Source organism: Pseudoliparis swirei, chromosome 15 (genome assembly GCF_029220125.1).
Source record: "Pseudoliparis swirei isolate HS2019 ecotype Mariana Trench chromosome 15, NWPU_hadal_v1, whole genome shotgun sequence".
Lineage (NCBI taxonomy): Eukaryota > Metazoa > Chordata > Actinopteri > Perciformes > Liparidae > Pseudoliparis > Pseudoliparis swirei.
Genome location: NC_079402.1, coordinates 1,473,421 through 1,486,963, shown reverse-complemented (window position 1 = coordinate 1,486,963; position 13,543 = coordinate 1,473,421). Strand labels below are relative to the sequence as shown.

The window sequence follows — 13,543 nt, the reverse complement described above, 5'->3', positions numbered from 1 at the left end:
TGTAAGTATGATTTTGCTGCCAGCTTGTTTTAAACTTGAACTTTAATCTGATATTATGGCATCATGTTATTAATACACAGTAAAAATAAACACTAACTTCATCTTATTATACTTAGCAGGCCTTTAATAGATATTATTATGCTTTAACACATCCATCGAAGCCTTTTCTATAAAACCAGTATTAATTCATAGTTCATGTTGTGGCCGCTAGGGGGCAGCACATCACTCTGTGAACACAACCCCGACGGATCTTCACGCTGCTCACTGGAAGGCCACTCACCGTGTCTGATGCAGTTTACTGCTTGTCGAAATGTAGAATATTGCAGCGTTCAGTCTACGTTGCCTTCAGGGACGGTCTTTGGGTGGGTCCTCCGTGAACTTCCTTCGGTTGTCCACAGGATCCTGATCGGTGACCTTTGACCTCTTCTCCATGAGACGTAAGAGTTTTTGGTCTGGTCTTTAGGGACCTTGGAGAAAACATAATATAACACTCTGAAAGGGACCAATATTCATAATAATATTACTATTATTGTTCATCTGGTCACACAACATCTATTGTTCATCTGGTCTCATGACATCTATTGTTCATCTGGTCTCATGACATCTATTGTTCATCTGGTCACATGACATCTATTGTTCATCTGGTCTCATGACATCTATTGTTCATCTGGTCACATGACATCTATTGTTCATCTGGTCACATGACATCTATTCTTCATCTGGTCACATGACATCTATTGTTCATCTGGTCTCATGACATCTATTGTTCATCTGGTCACATGACATCTATTGTTCATCTGGTCACATGACATCTATTCTTCATCTGGTCACATGACATCTATTGTTCATCTGGTCTCATGACATCTATTGTTCATCTGGTCTCATGACATCTATTGTTCATCTGGTCACATGACATCTATTGATCATCTGGTCACATGACATCTATTGTTCATCTGGTCTCATGACATCTATTGTTCATCTGGTCACATGACATCTATTCTTCATCTGGTCACATGACATCTATTGTTCATCTGGTCACATGACATCTATTGTTCATCTGGTCACATGACATCTATTGTTCACCTGGTCACATGACATCTATTGTTCATCTGGTCACATGACATCTATTGTTCATCTGGTCACATGACATATATTGTTCATCTGGTCTCATGACATCTATTGTTCATCTGATCACATGACATCTATTGTTCATCTGGTCTCATGACATCTATTGTTCACCTGGTCACATGACATCTATTGTTCACCTGGTCTCATGACATCTATTGTTCATCTGGTCTCATGACATCTATTGTTCATCTGGTCTCATGACATCTATTGTTCATCTAGTCACATGACATCTATTGTTCATCTGGTCACATGCCATCTATTGTTCATCTGGTCTCATGACATATATTGTTCATCTGGTCACATGACATCTATTGTTCACCTGGTCACATGACATCTATTGTTCACCTGGTCACATGACATATATTGTTCATCTAGTAACATGACATCTATTGTTCATCTGGTCACATGACATCTATTGTTCATCTGGTCACATGATATCTATTGATCATCTGGTCACATGACATCTATTGTTCATCTGGTCACATGACATCTATTGTTCATCTAGTCACATGACATCTATTGTTCATCTGGTCACATGACATCTATTGATCATCTGGTCACATGACATCTATTGTTCATCTGGTCACATGATATCTATTGTTCATCTGGTCTCATGACATCTATTGATCATCTGGCCACATGACATCTATTGTTCATCTGGTCACATGACATATATTGTTCATCTGTCACATGACATCTATTGTTCATCTAGTCACATGACATCTATTGATCATCTGGTCACATGACATCTATTGTTCATCTGGTCACATGACCTCTATTGTTCATCTGGTCAAATGACATCTATTGTTCATCTGGTCGCATGACATCTATTGTTCTGTCCATCTTGGAGAGGGATCCTTCTCTGTTGTTATCCTGAAGGTCTGACTCTTACCTTTTTTTACCCTGAAAGGGTTTTTTCCTATTGTTTTGGAGTTTTTAAAATTATATAAAATAAACTACATTGAATTTATATTAAGTATGCTTTGCTGCTAATGGTTCTTAATAGTAAATAAACACATAATTTCAGTTCTTTGCAGCCACAAACACTGTGATTGTCACTCATCTTGAACAGCCATTATCCTCCTTCATCCTGACAGGAGGCGGGGCCCCGCCCCCTTCGTGACGTCACAGGAGGAGTAGTTATAAACCCGTTTAAATGACCGGAGCTGGAGATAAGTCCGCTCTGTTCGTCTCTCTGTAGGAACAAAGAAGCGGAACCTTTCCCAGAGAAGTGACCTTTCTGTCGGAGCTCTTCGTAAATGGAAGAGAGAAGAGGAGCTGGCTGTTCTCCGCACAGACGAACCGGCGCGAGGAGGACGTAGCGGCGGGAAAGTTCAGCCGAGGGCGAGAGAGAAGCGCCGCGGTGTCACCGGGCAAGAGCTCCGGGCCAACGGTGAGTGACGTCACTGCACAGGTCACTGCGCGGGGAGGATTCAACCTACGGGCTTCCTGTAGCTTAGCATAGGACCACGAACTTGTACAGTACAGGTAAAAGGGAGTGTAAATAATGACGTTAAAAATATGTGAGAAAAATATACCTTTAGGCTAACGTGACAGTAACATTAGGCTTCTTCTTCTTCTTCAACCTTCTTCTTCTTCTCCCTTCTTCTAGCTTTGTCTACTTCTTCTTCTTCTCCCTTTTTCTTCTCCTTCTGGCTTTGTCTTCTTCTAGCTTTTTCTTCTAGCTTTGTCTTCTTCTTCTTCTTCTTTTGCTTCTTCTTCTTCTTCTTCTTCTTCTAGCTCCCCGGTTTGATCCCGCTCTCCCCATTAGTGCAGGTTGAAGTGTCCTTGAGCAAGGCACTGAACCCCCAGCTGCTCCCCGGGCGCTTCACTGCATTCCACTGCTCCTCAATAATAAGGTTAAATAAAAGTGTAAACTACCTTCTTTCTTCTTCTCGCTCTTTCTGTTGTTATCGCGCTCTCCTCGCCGTAGTGCCCTGTTGGTGGTGACGGGAGGATTACAGGGGAACGTAGTGACTTCTGTCGTTCTCTTTTTGGGGCATACCTGACACTCGGTAAACGCATTCCTGGAGATCTTCACGCCCATCGCGGCGATTCAGATCGTATAAGTGAGCGCTGCGTCACAACCACGGATGAAGAAACACATACAAAGATGGAGAAAGATCACACCGGCTTGCATTCGATCTCTTACGTCCAGTCTCTGCGCTACGCCACCTGTAGATATTCATTATGTCACATTCGGTCTGGACCAGGTGAGGGGTGTCAAACTCATTTTCACCGTGGGCCACATCAGCATCATGGCCGCCCTCAAAGGGTTGCAACTGGGACATATAAAGGTATAAACTACTCCCAGGCATATTGTTAAATAACTCTCTTTCCATTTGATTCTTGTTTATTTAAGTGTAGAAATATTGTACATAAGACCGTTTCTCTAACAGAAATCCATTTAATTTGAAACCTTCAAAATAAAAGCACAGGATATCTTTCTTAAATGTCTTTATGAAATGGTGATCATTTGTATTTTCAAGCCGTCAGGAGCCACATAAAATGACGCAGCAAGGTGATAGGCTCACGATGTGATGGTGTTATGAGACGGGTTGGACAGGGCGACCAGCTGGCGGCGGGATCGACGCCCCGAACAACGGCGGCGAGTAAATGATGAGCGTGAGGGAGGACTGAGATGTCTGAGAAATAAATGACGGGCTTGAGAGTCTTCAGATGAACTTATGCTAGAGCTTCATCTGGTGAGCGTCCATGTTGTGCTTTCATTCATTCACAAAAAGACCCTGTAATAAGACTGTATTAATACTGTATTAAGACTTTAATAAGACTGTATTAAGACTTTAATAAGACTGTATTAAGACTTTAATAAGACTGTATTAATTCTGTATTAAGACTTTAATAAGACTGTATTAATACTCTACTACACCTTTATTAAGCCTGTATTAAGACTGTATTAATACTCTCTTAAGACTTTATTAAGACTTTATTCAGACTTTATACCAGACTGGGTGGCACCCCTGCCATCGGAGTATGAATGGGTGTGATTGGGTGAATGATGATGAGTAGTGCTAAAGCGTTTGAGTGGTCTGAATACTATAGCGGTGCTAATGAGTAAGGGGCCTAAGCAGCTTCCTTGTGGAACCCCACAGTTAACGTAACACCAGGCAGTATAAAGTGAGATGGCAGGCGTAGGCCGTAAGGACCCAACTCATCACAGGAAGGGTGTCTCTCACTGCGCCTGTCCTGATGGACCATGTCCCCTCCCTCACGCCCATGAGGTCCCTCCTCTGGCTCCTCTACATTCTGAAGAGCAGCGTCTTTGTCCTCGTGTGGAAGGAACTTGACGACTGCCGGCCGCTCTTCGGGACGAGGCTGCTGCTGGTTAGCGGCCCCGGGCTTCTTCACAGGGTGTTCCTGTGGCTGATTGGAGCCAGGTGTCTCCTCCACTGCAGAGGACGAGCCTCCTCGTGGGAAGGCGTGAAGCTCAACGCGGCCTCGCTGACGTGAGACGCTCCAGAGACGACGCCTGCTGCCGGCGCTCATTTGGGAAATGAACCCATCCCTGCAGTCATGTGATCTTGTTGTTGTTGGAGCTCGTTCTGAACGGTGGGAGCAGCTGAAGAGTCTCAATGCCGAGCAGCATTGCTACGGCTGGGGTTCAAAAGCAATGTTATCCACAGCTGGGCAGGAAGTCACTTCAGTTTAGGAACCGGAGAAATGCAGTAAAAGTTGCCTGATGACGTAACACTGTTATAGCAACTTTGACTTATCGCCATTTCATCTTTTAACTGTTTTCAATGACGCTGGATTTTGTTCCCATGACGTTGGAAATAATGAAATGAAGCGTGTCAGGCCTGGACTAAAATGAGGACTCCGATGCAGAGAATAGAACGAATAAGCCACGTTATTGAATTCAGAACCTCTTTGAGGAGTGACAGAAAATGAGCTATGAAAAAACTCACTAAATATACTCGGGCCTGGCAAGATAACTCGCGAAAGAAAAAGCTTCCTAAAAATGAAAGTCTCCAATAAAAGGAAAACCAAAACTACAGAGAAAAGGGGACAAAAGAAAAGGCACACCTACAACTGGAGGCTCTAGAAACTACCTAGATCTAATCTAAACACCAAACCACTCCAAACGGGAGACCATCACACCGCTGACACATGAGGAAGAGCAAGTGACCTGAAACGAGAGGGGGAGTGAGGCTTCAAAATAAAACAGGAAGTTACGAGACAAAAACCCAAGACAGACCCACCTCACTCAGGACGGCTCCTCACTGAGGGGACCTGTTTGACTTCTCTCAATGCAAAGGGAAGGAGCTCCAATGCTTCCTTTCTTATCTCCTTCAGCAGAGGAAACACTGGAGCTTCCTTCACCAAAGGAAAGGAGATAAAGATGCACAACATTTGAAGTGAGACTCGGTCGCCCATGAGAACAAGCAATATGTTTATCTTTACAAGTTATGTTCATGCAGTCATAAACTAACGGGATTCATGTTGAAGAAGAGGAAACACAGTGGAACACATGTAGTTGAGTTCAGTTTGTACTTATTTACTTTGAACATGTCACAAATATAGTTTAAAAAAATGATAGCAAACTGTCAACAAACCAATTATCATCTAAATAAAAGAAGTATCAATACAAACAAGCTAAGTCAATGATAAATTAATACGCTGTTAAAAAGCATCCATTAAAAACCAAATAAATGAATTGAAAGAATATCCAGCCTGCCACGTTTACTATTAATATAAATAATAATTTAAAAAGAAGATAGCCCTAAACTATGCACCGCTTTAGCAGAAAGGCTTGACAAGTTATTGTTTTGAGTCAACTTTGATGAGGATTATTATTAGATTATTACATATTTTATTTACAATAAATGAATTTAACCAACAAGAATCAAGAAAGTAACATTCCCTCAAAGACAAACTACAACGTGCTTGTAGTTCACTAGTGAGAGACATTAAGTGAAATATTTCTTTTAGTTTGTTTTATTATTGTTTCAAGAGATGTACAGACTAATCTCTCCAATTTAAAAACACTCATACCCGCTCTCAGACCACGTTGTTGAGCCTGATAACAAATTGTAAGACACGTGTTGACCAATAATCAAACAAACATGGACAAGAAAATCAGCTTTTCATTCCTAAATATCAAATATTTAACTCTCTCCATTAAATAATCCACCCGTCTAACCTCTCTTCTGTGCTGCCTCTTCAGGTTGCCATGGTGAACAGCAGGGTGGAGGCACCCCTGGGTGGCGGTGGTGGCGGTGGTGGCGGCGGCGGCGAGGTGGCGGCGGGCAGGTCGTGTGCGGGCTGTGGAGGCCGCATCGTGGACCGGGTCCTGCTCTTCTCCATGGAGCGGTACTGGCACACCAGGTGCCTCAAGTGCTCCTGCTGCCACGCCCAGCTGGGCGAGTACAGCAGCACCTGCTACAGCAAAGGAGGGATGGTGCTCTGCAGGAACGACTACGTCAGGTGAGCCTCAGAGGGTCGTGGATCAGTCCAGGTCCAAGGGGATGGGCTCCTCACGGTCCAGAACACACATGTTCAGATTAAATCCAGGCAAACAGAAGCAGCACGTCACACAGTGAAGAAGCCGGAACAGTTTAAGCCTAAAATACAATCACTTGCCGGATTAAATCAAATATCAAAACAGTTATTCATTTATTTTACTTATTTAATAATCTAATAATTGCTTCATGTCTCATAAGAATTAAGTTATTTTCAATTATCAGTGAGAAAAGACAAACGTGAGAAACGAGAAGTAATCCTCCATCATCACGTCACTCTCAAAACATATTTATATATTATTATATATATCGTATTACAGTTTTTTTCAATCGCTAACAAGCGCTCACCCATACTTCAGATACTTTTTCTAAACTCTTAACACAGACTCACACCTACAAAGCACAATTGGCCAAATGGATAATTTTCTTGTCAAAAGCACGTTTTGTTAAATATATACTAACTCTTCATTTCAAAATAGAATACATCTTTTTCTGCAGACACTAACTTTACCAAAACACTGGAAATCTGACTCAAAATGAAATTATTCTGTCAAAGAATAACTCTTGTTTTCACTTCACAAACTCCTTCCAGTCAGTCAAAGTTCACCAGGTTGCAAAACACTGGCTATTGCTGACATTACAAAAACTGCATAGACTTTTATGTTTCAGTTTTTAGGTATTTGCATGCAAAACATGTAATCCACTGTTTTTACACTACATTTCTTGGTTGGGAACTGTATGTCCACATGTAATGTTCATATTCAAAAGCATTCCAGTAAAAAACTAATCAGTTTTTTTCTCTTTACTGTTTACTACAGGAGGTACAGTATAAATACTGTTTACAGTCTGATGGAACAGAAACAGTTTGACAGTATTGCTTACAGTGAACAAAAGTTACAGTAAATCCAAACTATTTTATTTATTTTTTTACAAATAAACTATGTTTTGGGGCAACGGCTGCAATAGATGATTGAACAACATTCGGTTAGTCAATGTCGGCGGTGTCTGTGTGATCAACATTTCAACCGGTCATAATCAAAATGTAAATTCTACTCCAAAACTTGCTTAAACATATTTCTCAAAAACATTCCAAACTCTGACCTACCGTCAGGAGATGAGGATTAAATTGTTTGTTTATTATCAGCTGAGATATATTGTTTTATAACTGATATCATTGCAGAACAGGTTTTTAGACTGTATCTAAGGTTTGGAATATTGGTTTTGCCATTGTGGGATGTTGTGTGTTAACATTAGTAAATAATACAAAAACAATCCATAGTTTTGTTGGGAGGAATAGCTTGTCTGTTAAGAAAATGTAAGCATTGTGGAAATGTGTTCACTGACTGCATATTGTTTGAAAACGACATGAAATGTGTGAATGGTACGGCCACAAAAGACCGATGCTGTGCTAATTGTGTTTAGAGTTTTGAAAATCTGACCACTGATTGGACAAACGCTTGGTAGCGCTTGAAAAAGACTCTAACTCGTGTGGCAGGAGTCTTTTATTTTTTAAACATTCAGAACAATTATATATATACAGTACTGTATGTATTTATATATATATATTTATATATACATTTATACATATAATTTTATGTATAAATATATACATATATATATTATTTATATATATATACTGTATATTTAGAAATTAAAATATTTATTTATATTAATATATATATTTATGTGTGTATATATTTGTTATATATATTTATGTATATATATAACTACTTATATATATATATATATATACATATATAAAATACTTAACCCCTCTTGTTGGCTGTGCCTGTGCGGTGTGTGTGTGTGTGTGTATGTGTGTGGTAGGACTGTCACCAGGGTGTGAATGGGTGAATGATGACATGTTGTGTTAAAGTGCTTTGAATGAAGTGCTAAACAAGTATACGACCTCACACCATTCTATATATGTATATACATATATAGATATATATATAGTAGTGCTGTGAAAAATAACGTGTTAACTCAGTTTATTAAATTACAGGATTAGTTTGTTTTATTTAACGCATGCGCAGAATGAGCTTCCAGTCCGTCTGTTGTTGGTCGTCTCTCCAGCAGCATGTCATTCTGTCTCTACGTGTCGCGTTAACACGACTCCGATCTCCGGCTCGCGCGCCGCAGAGCTCGGATGCCGGCGTGTGCGGGACGAAAAAAAGTCACTAGCAATGTTCCATATGGAAGAAAACTGCTCAATAACTGCTGAGTTGCAGCACCATTGTATAGAAGAATGTATAAATGTATATATCCGTCTTTTGTCATAAATCTCTATGTTCTCACAAAATATACCGAGAATATCGGTAATATGTGATTAATCATGATTAATCCACAGAAACCTGTGATTAACCTGATTAAAAATTGTAATCGTTTCACAGCCCTAATATATAGATGTATATATATATATATCTAATCCTCTGCCCCTCCCTGTGTGCAGGCTGTTTGGACACAGTGGCGCCTGCTGTGCTTGTGGTCAGTCCATCCCGTCCAGTGAGCTGGTGATGCGAGCGCAGGGCAACGTGTACCACCTCAAGGTGGGAGGCATTACGCAATCACACATGACATCACCGCGTCACGAGGTTACATTGAAGCGCCGCCTCTCTCTTCTTCTAGTGTTTCACCTGCGCCACCTGTCGGAACCGCCTGGTCCCCGGGGACCGCTTCCACTACGTCAACGGGGCCGTGTTCTGTGAGCAGGACCGGCCCGGTGGAGGTCTGCTGCAGGCCGGCAGCATGATGGCCGACCAGAAGGTCAGAGGTCACCTAGGACATCTATCTGTACCATGACCTGGAACTAGTACCGAGTGTTGGATGGATGGATGAATTAATGGATGAATGGATGAATTAATGGATGGATGGATTAATGGATGGATGAATGGATGGATGGATGAATGGATGGATGGTGGACATCAAGACAAACAGCGGGTGGCGGGATTATGTTTTTTTTAATGCACCTTTTTTAAATGACCTACAGGTCTGCTGAGGAAGACCATGGGAAACCATATCTGTGCCTTCTCCTCCTCCTCTTCCTCCACCTACCCCTCCTGTACATCCTGGCGTAGGCTGATCTCCTCCACAGTCGTCACTGATCCCCGTTTAGATTTCAACATCCCAAAACAGACTTTCAGCTTCTTTTGGGTGGACGGTGAGGAGAGAACCCTGGACGTGTGTGTTCTGATGACCTCATCATTTGACATCATGTGACGACATCATGTGTTATCATCATGTGACCTCATGTGACATTTGACATCATCATGTGACCTCATGTGACGTCATCATGTGACCTCATCATGTGACATCATGTGACATCATCATGTGACTTGTGACCTCATGTGACATCATCATGTGATATGTGACGTCATCATGTGACATCATCATGTGACTTGTGACATCATCATCTGATATGTGACGTCATCATGTGATATGTGACATCATGTGATATGTGACATCATCATGTGACATGTGACATCATCATGTGACATCATGTGATATGTGACATCATCATGTGATATGGGACATCATCATGTGACTTGTGACATCATCATGTGATATGTGACGTCATCATGTGATATCATGTGATATGTGACATCATCATGTGATATGTGACATCATCATGTGACATCATCATGTGATATGTGACATCATCATGTGACTTGTGACATCATCATGTGATATGTGACGTCATCATGTGATATCATGTGATATGTGACATCATGTGATATGTGACATCATCATGTGATATGTGACATCATGTGACATCATCATGTGACTTGTGACATCATCATGTGACTTGTGACATCATCATGTGACTTGTGACATCATCATGTGACATCATGTGACATGTGACATCATCATGTGATATGTGATATGTGACATCATGTGATATGTGACATCATCATGTGACATCATGTGACTTGTGACATCATCATGTGATATGTGACGTCATCATGTGATATCATGTGATATGTGACATCATCATGTGATATGTGACATCATGTTATATGTGACATCATCATGTGATATGTGACATCATGTGATATGTGACATCATCATGTGATATGTGACATCATGTGACATGTGACATCATCATGTGACTTGTGACATCATCATGTGACTTGTGACATCATCATGTGACTTGTGACATCATCATGTGACATCATGTGACATGTGACGTCATCATGTGATATGTGACATCATCATGTGACATGTGACGTCATCATGTGACATGTGACGTCATCATGTCATATGTGACATCATGTCATATGTGACGTCATGTGATATGTGACATCATCATGTGACATCATGTGATTTCTGCAGAAGGTTACATTTACTTCCCAAACCACGCGGACCAAACTCCAGTTGGTCTTCTCTCTAGTTTGAGTGTTTCCTGCTCGTCTGAGTTCACACGTTCACGTCTGAGAGATTCTCTTTGAACTCTTCACTCACGTCGGTCTACAGGTTCATCTGGAGTCATCGTCGCCCTCAGGCGAGTTCTCCAGACTCACTTGTTGTGTGGACTCGTAGCTCCGGCTGCATTAATAAAGGATAAAGGAACATCCCGGGTCATTGTGTTATTATGCTGAACATTATCAATACATTATCAATACTCACATAGGAGCCGTGTTTTTTTAATCAGGAGTTGTGATGTTCTAACGTGTGTGTGGAAAGAGAAAAGAACGCTCTGGCGACCCTCAGGAACGAGTCCGACCAATGAGAGCGTGGCGTGGTCCAGAGGTACGGACTGATGAGCCTGCTGTGGTGAGGCCGTCTCAAAGGGGAGGAGCTTGTTCCTCTACCAGGAAGCCTGAGACAATACAACCATGAAAAGTCTCATAATTCTCATGAACACATGTAAGTGGACAGGTTTAATATCTGTGAGGAGATATTAACCATGCCCCCCCCCCCCATTGTTCATCAGTTATGATGTGATGCATCTGGAGGTTCACAACCAAGGAGACGGATCACAGGTTTAACTCTTTGTTTCCTTCTGATTCTCCATCTTCACTGGAGGCTTCAACAACAAAATGATCACAAGCAACTTTCTTCATGATTAAAATGTCTCCTCGCGGTCTGATCGTTGCTCTGCTGATGCGACGCACACGGTGCTGAGGGCGAGGAAACAGCTGCAAACATCAGGATGAAACCTGAGTGAACTGACGAACCTCTGAACCACGCGGCACGCTCCATGTGTGAACATGTGTGTACATGTGTGAGTCCAACCTCCTGAAGACCTTCATGTCCTTCTGTTATTTAGTTATTTTATTTATACCTTAGTCGGGAGTTGAAGTCGGACTAATTATTGATATGCAGATGAGGCTTGATTGGTTTGATGAAACTCACACCATGGAGGGAGATTGAAAGACCCCCCCCGCCCTCCTGGCTTATCAAAGCTAATTGCAATTAAAGTCATTTGCATGCTCCAATAGATTTGTGTTGTGCTTTTCATGATCACAGACGTGGACTAAATAATTGATTTCCATCAGCCCTGAGCATCAGACTGTTTACATGATCCGAGGGAGGAGAATCAGATGACAAAGAATGCAAAGAATATGTATAGTATTAATGTCTTTAATACCGATGTAAAGCTGTTGCATCCTCTGTGACGCTCCCCCCACCGGGCCTGGACCCCTCTACAGGAGATGGGTCCCTTCTTGGTGTTTTGATCACTTATTTGAGCCACATCACTGGCAGCTGGCCAATCGAGAGCCACAGGGCCTGGCCCCGCCCACTTTGAGCCACACAAAAATATAGATATATTTATAAATTATTCAAATTGTCAATATTTGTGTCTTAGAAATATTAAATATAGCCAGACATATTTGTAAAATGTGATATCTGAGCATAATATCTGGTTTTCCTGCAGTCTGCATGTCTCCGCTGGGCCCGATTGGTTTGGCCCAGAAGAGGCGGGGCTAAGAAGCAGTTTAGCCAATCACTGATTAAAGATATAAATAAGTGATGTACAATGTAGCCAATCAGCGTCCTACAGTAGCTTTCAAAGTCTTCTCTTCCAAGAAGAACCGACCCGGTAACATCTCTCCTCCAGGACCCGGTGAGAAGAACTTTAGGGGAGAAACTACAGGTAGAAATTTTTTTGGATTTACCAAAAATAAATTCCACGAGCCGCCACCGGTTCTGATATACAGATATGCTGTAAGACGGGAGCTTAAAGCGGGGATGTGGCGATGGGGGGATGGGGTCGTAATTTCATCCAATCAGACTTTGAATAATTAAAATGATCAACTTAATTAGCTCAACAGAGTTGATTTGACCGTGGAACGTTGCCATATGGCACGAGGAAACAAAAGAGAGAGGGGAACTAATTAAAAGTAAAATAATGAGGGTTTTAATTAACCGGGTCCCCAGACGTCAGCAGGGATGTGGAGTTGTAATTAAAAAGTCCTGCAGAGCGTTTTCTGTTCTAACGGCTCCATCCAGCTCATTAAACCGGGACATTAATGTCACACCGACAACAACGCTTCAGATAGATCTGGAATGTTTCATATGGAGAGGAAACGATGAATAGACGAGTTATTAAGAAACCAAGAAACACTCAACACAAACCTCACAGTGTACGAGCTGTGACTAGAGGTACTGTTCCTTTAAGACCAGGACCCGGAAGGGGAGCCTCAATGTCACCCGTTGATGATGTCACTCGTTAGGTGATGTCACCGGTTGGATGATGTCACCGGTTGGATGATGTCACCGGTTGGGTGATGTCACCGGTTGGATGATGTCACCGGTTGGATGATGTCACTGTGTCTTCAAGGTGATATCTGTGGCCAACAGAGGTCATGGGTTCCGTTCCCCTCGGTAACACTGACTCCCTCTCTATCTGCTCCAGAGTCACAGAGCAGGAACTGAGGACTTCAGAGACCTGTAGAGCACAAAGAGCCATTCACAGGAAGCAGGAAGCAGCCATC

The 13,543-nt window shown here is 41.9% G+C and overlaps 1 protein-coding gene across 2 annotated transcripts; it reads left to right on the top strand.

The window, feature by feature from the left end:
* Nucleotides 1-290: 290 nt before the first annotated feature.
* Nucleotides 291-11,176, top strand: lmo4a (LIM domain only 4a). Of its 2 annotated transcripts, XM_056432224.1 has the most exons (6): nucleotides 291-437; nucleotides 2,330-2,521; nucleotides 6,314-6,573; nucleotides 9,058-9,154; nucleotides 9,234-9,371; nucleotides 9,595-11,176. In XM_056432224.1, the coding sequence occupies exons 3-6, from the start codon at nucleotides 6,320-6,322 to the stop codon at nucleotides 9,601-9,603; spliced, it is 498 nt and encodes a 165-aa protein (XP_056288199.1). In that variant the 5' UTR covers nucleotides 291-437; nucleotides 2,330-2,521; nucleotides 6,314-6,319; the 3' UTR covers nucleotides 9,604-11,176. The 2 variants fall into 2 exon arrangements, with proteins under 2 accessions (XP_056288199.1, XP_056288198.1); XM_056432223.1 differs by lacking the exon at nucleotides 291-437 and having other exon boundaries at nucleotides 2,284-2,521.
* Nucleotides 11,177-13,543: the final 2,367 nt, after the last annotated feature.

Coding starts and splice junctions, on each gene's coding strand:
- lmo4a (XM_056432224.1), top strand. CDS start 6,320: ATGGTGAACAGCAGGGTGGAGGCACCCCTGGGTGGCGGTGGTGGCGGT. Junction 6,574..9,057: donor TGCAGGAACGACTACGTCAG/GTGAGCCTCAGA, acceptor CCCTGTGTGCAG/GCTGTTTGGACACAGTGGCG. Junction 9,155..9,233: donor GCAACGTGTACCACCTCAAG/GTGGGAGGCATT, acceptor CTCTTCTTCTAG/TGTTTCACCTGCGCCACCTG.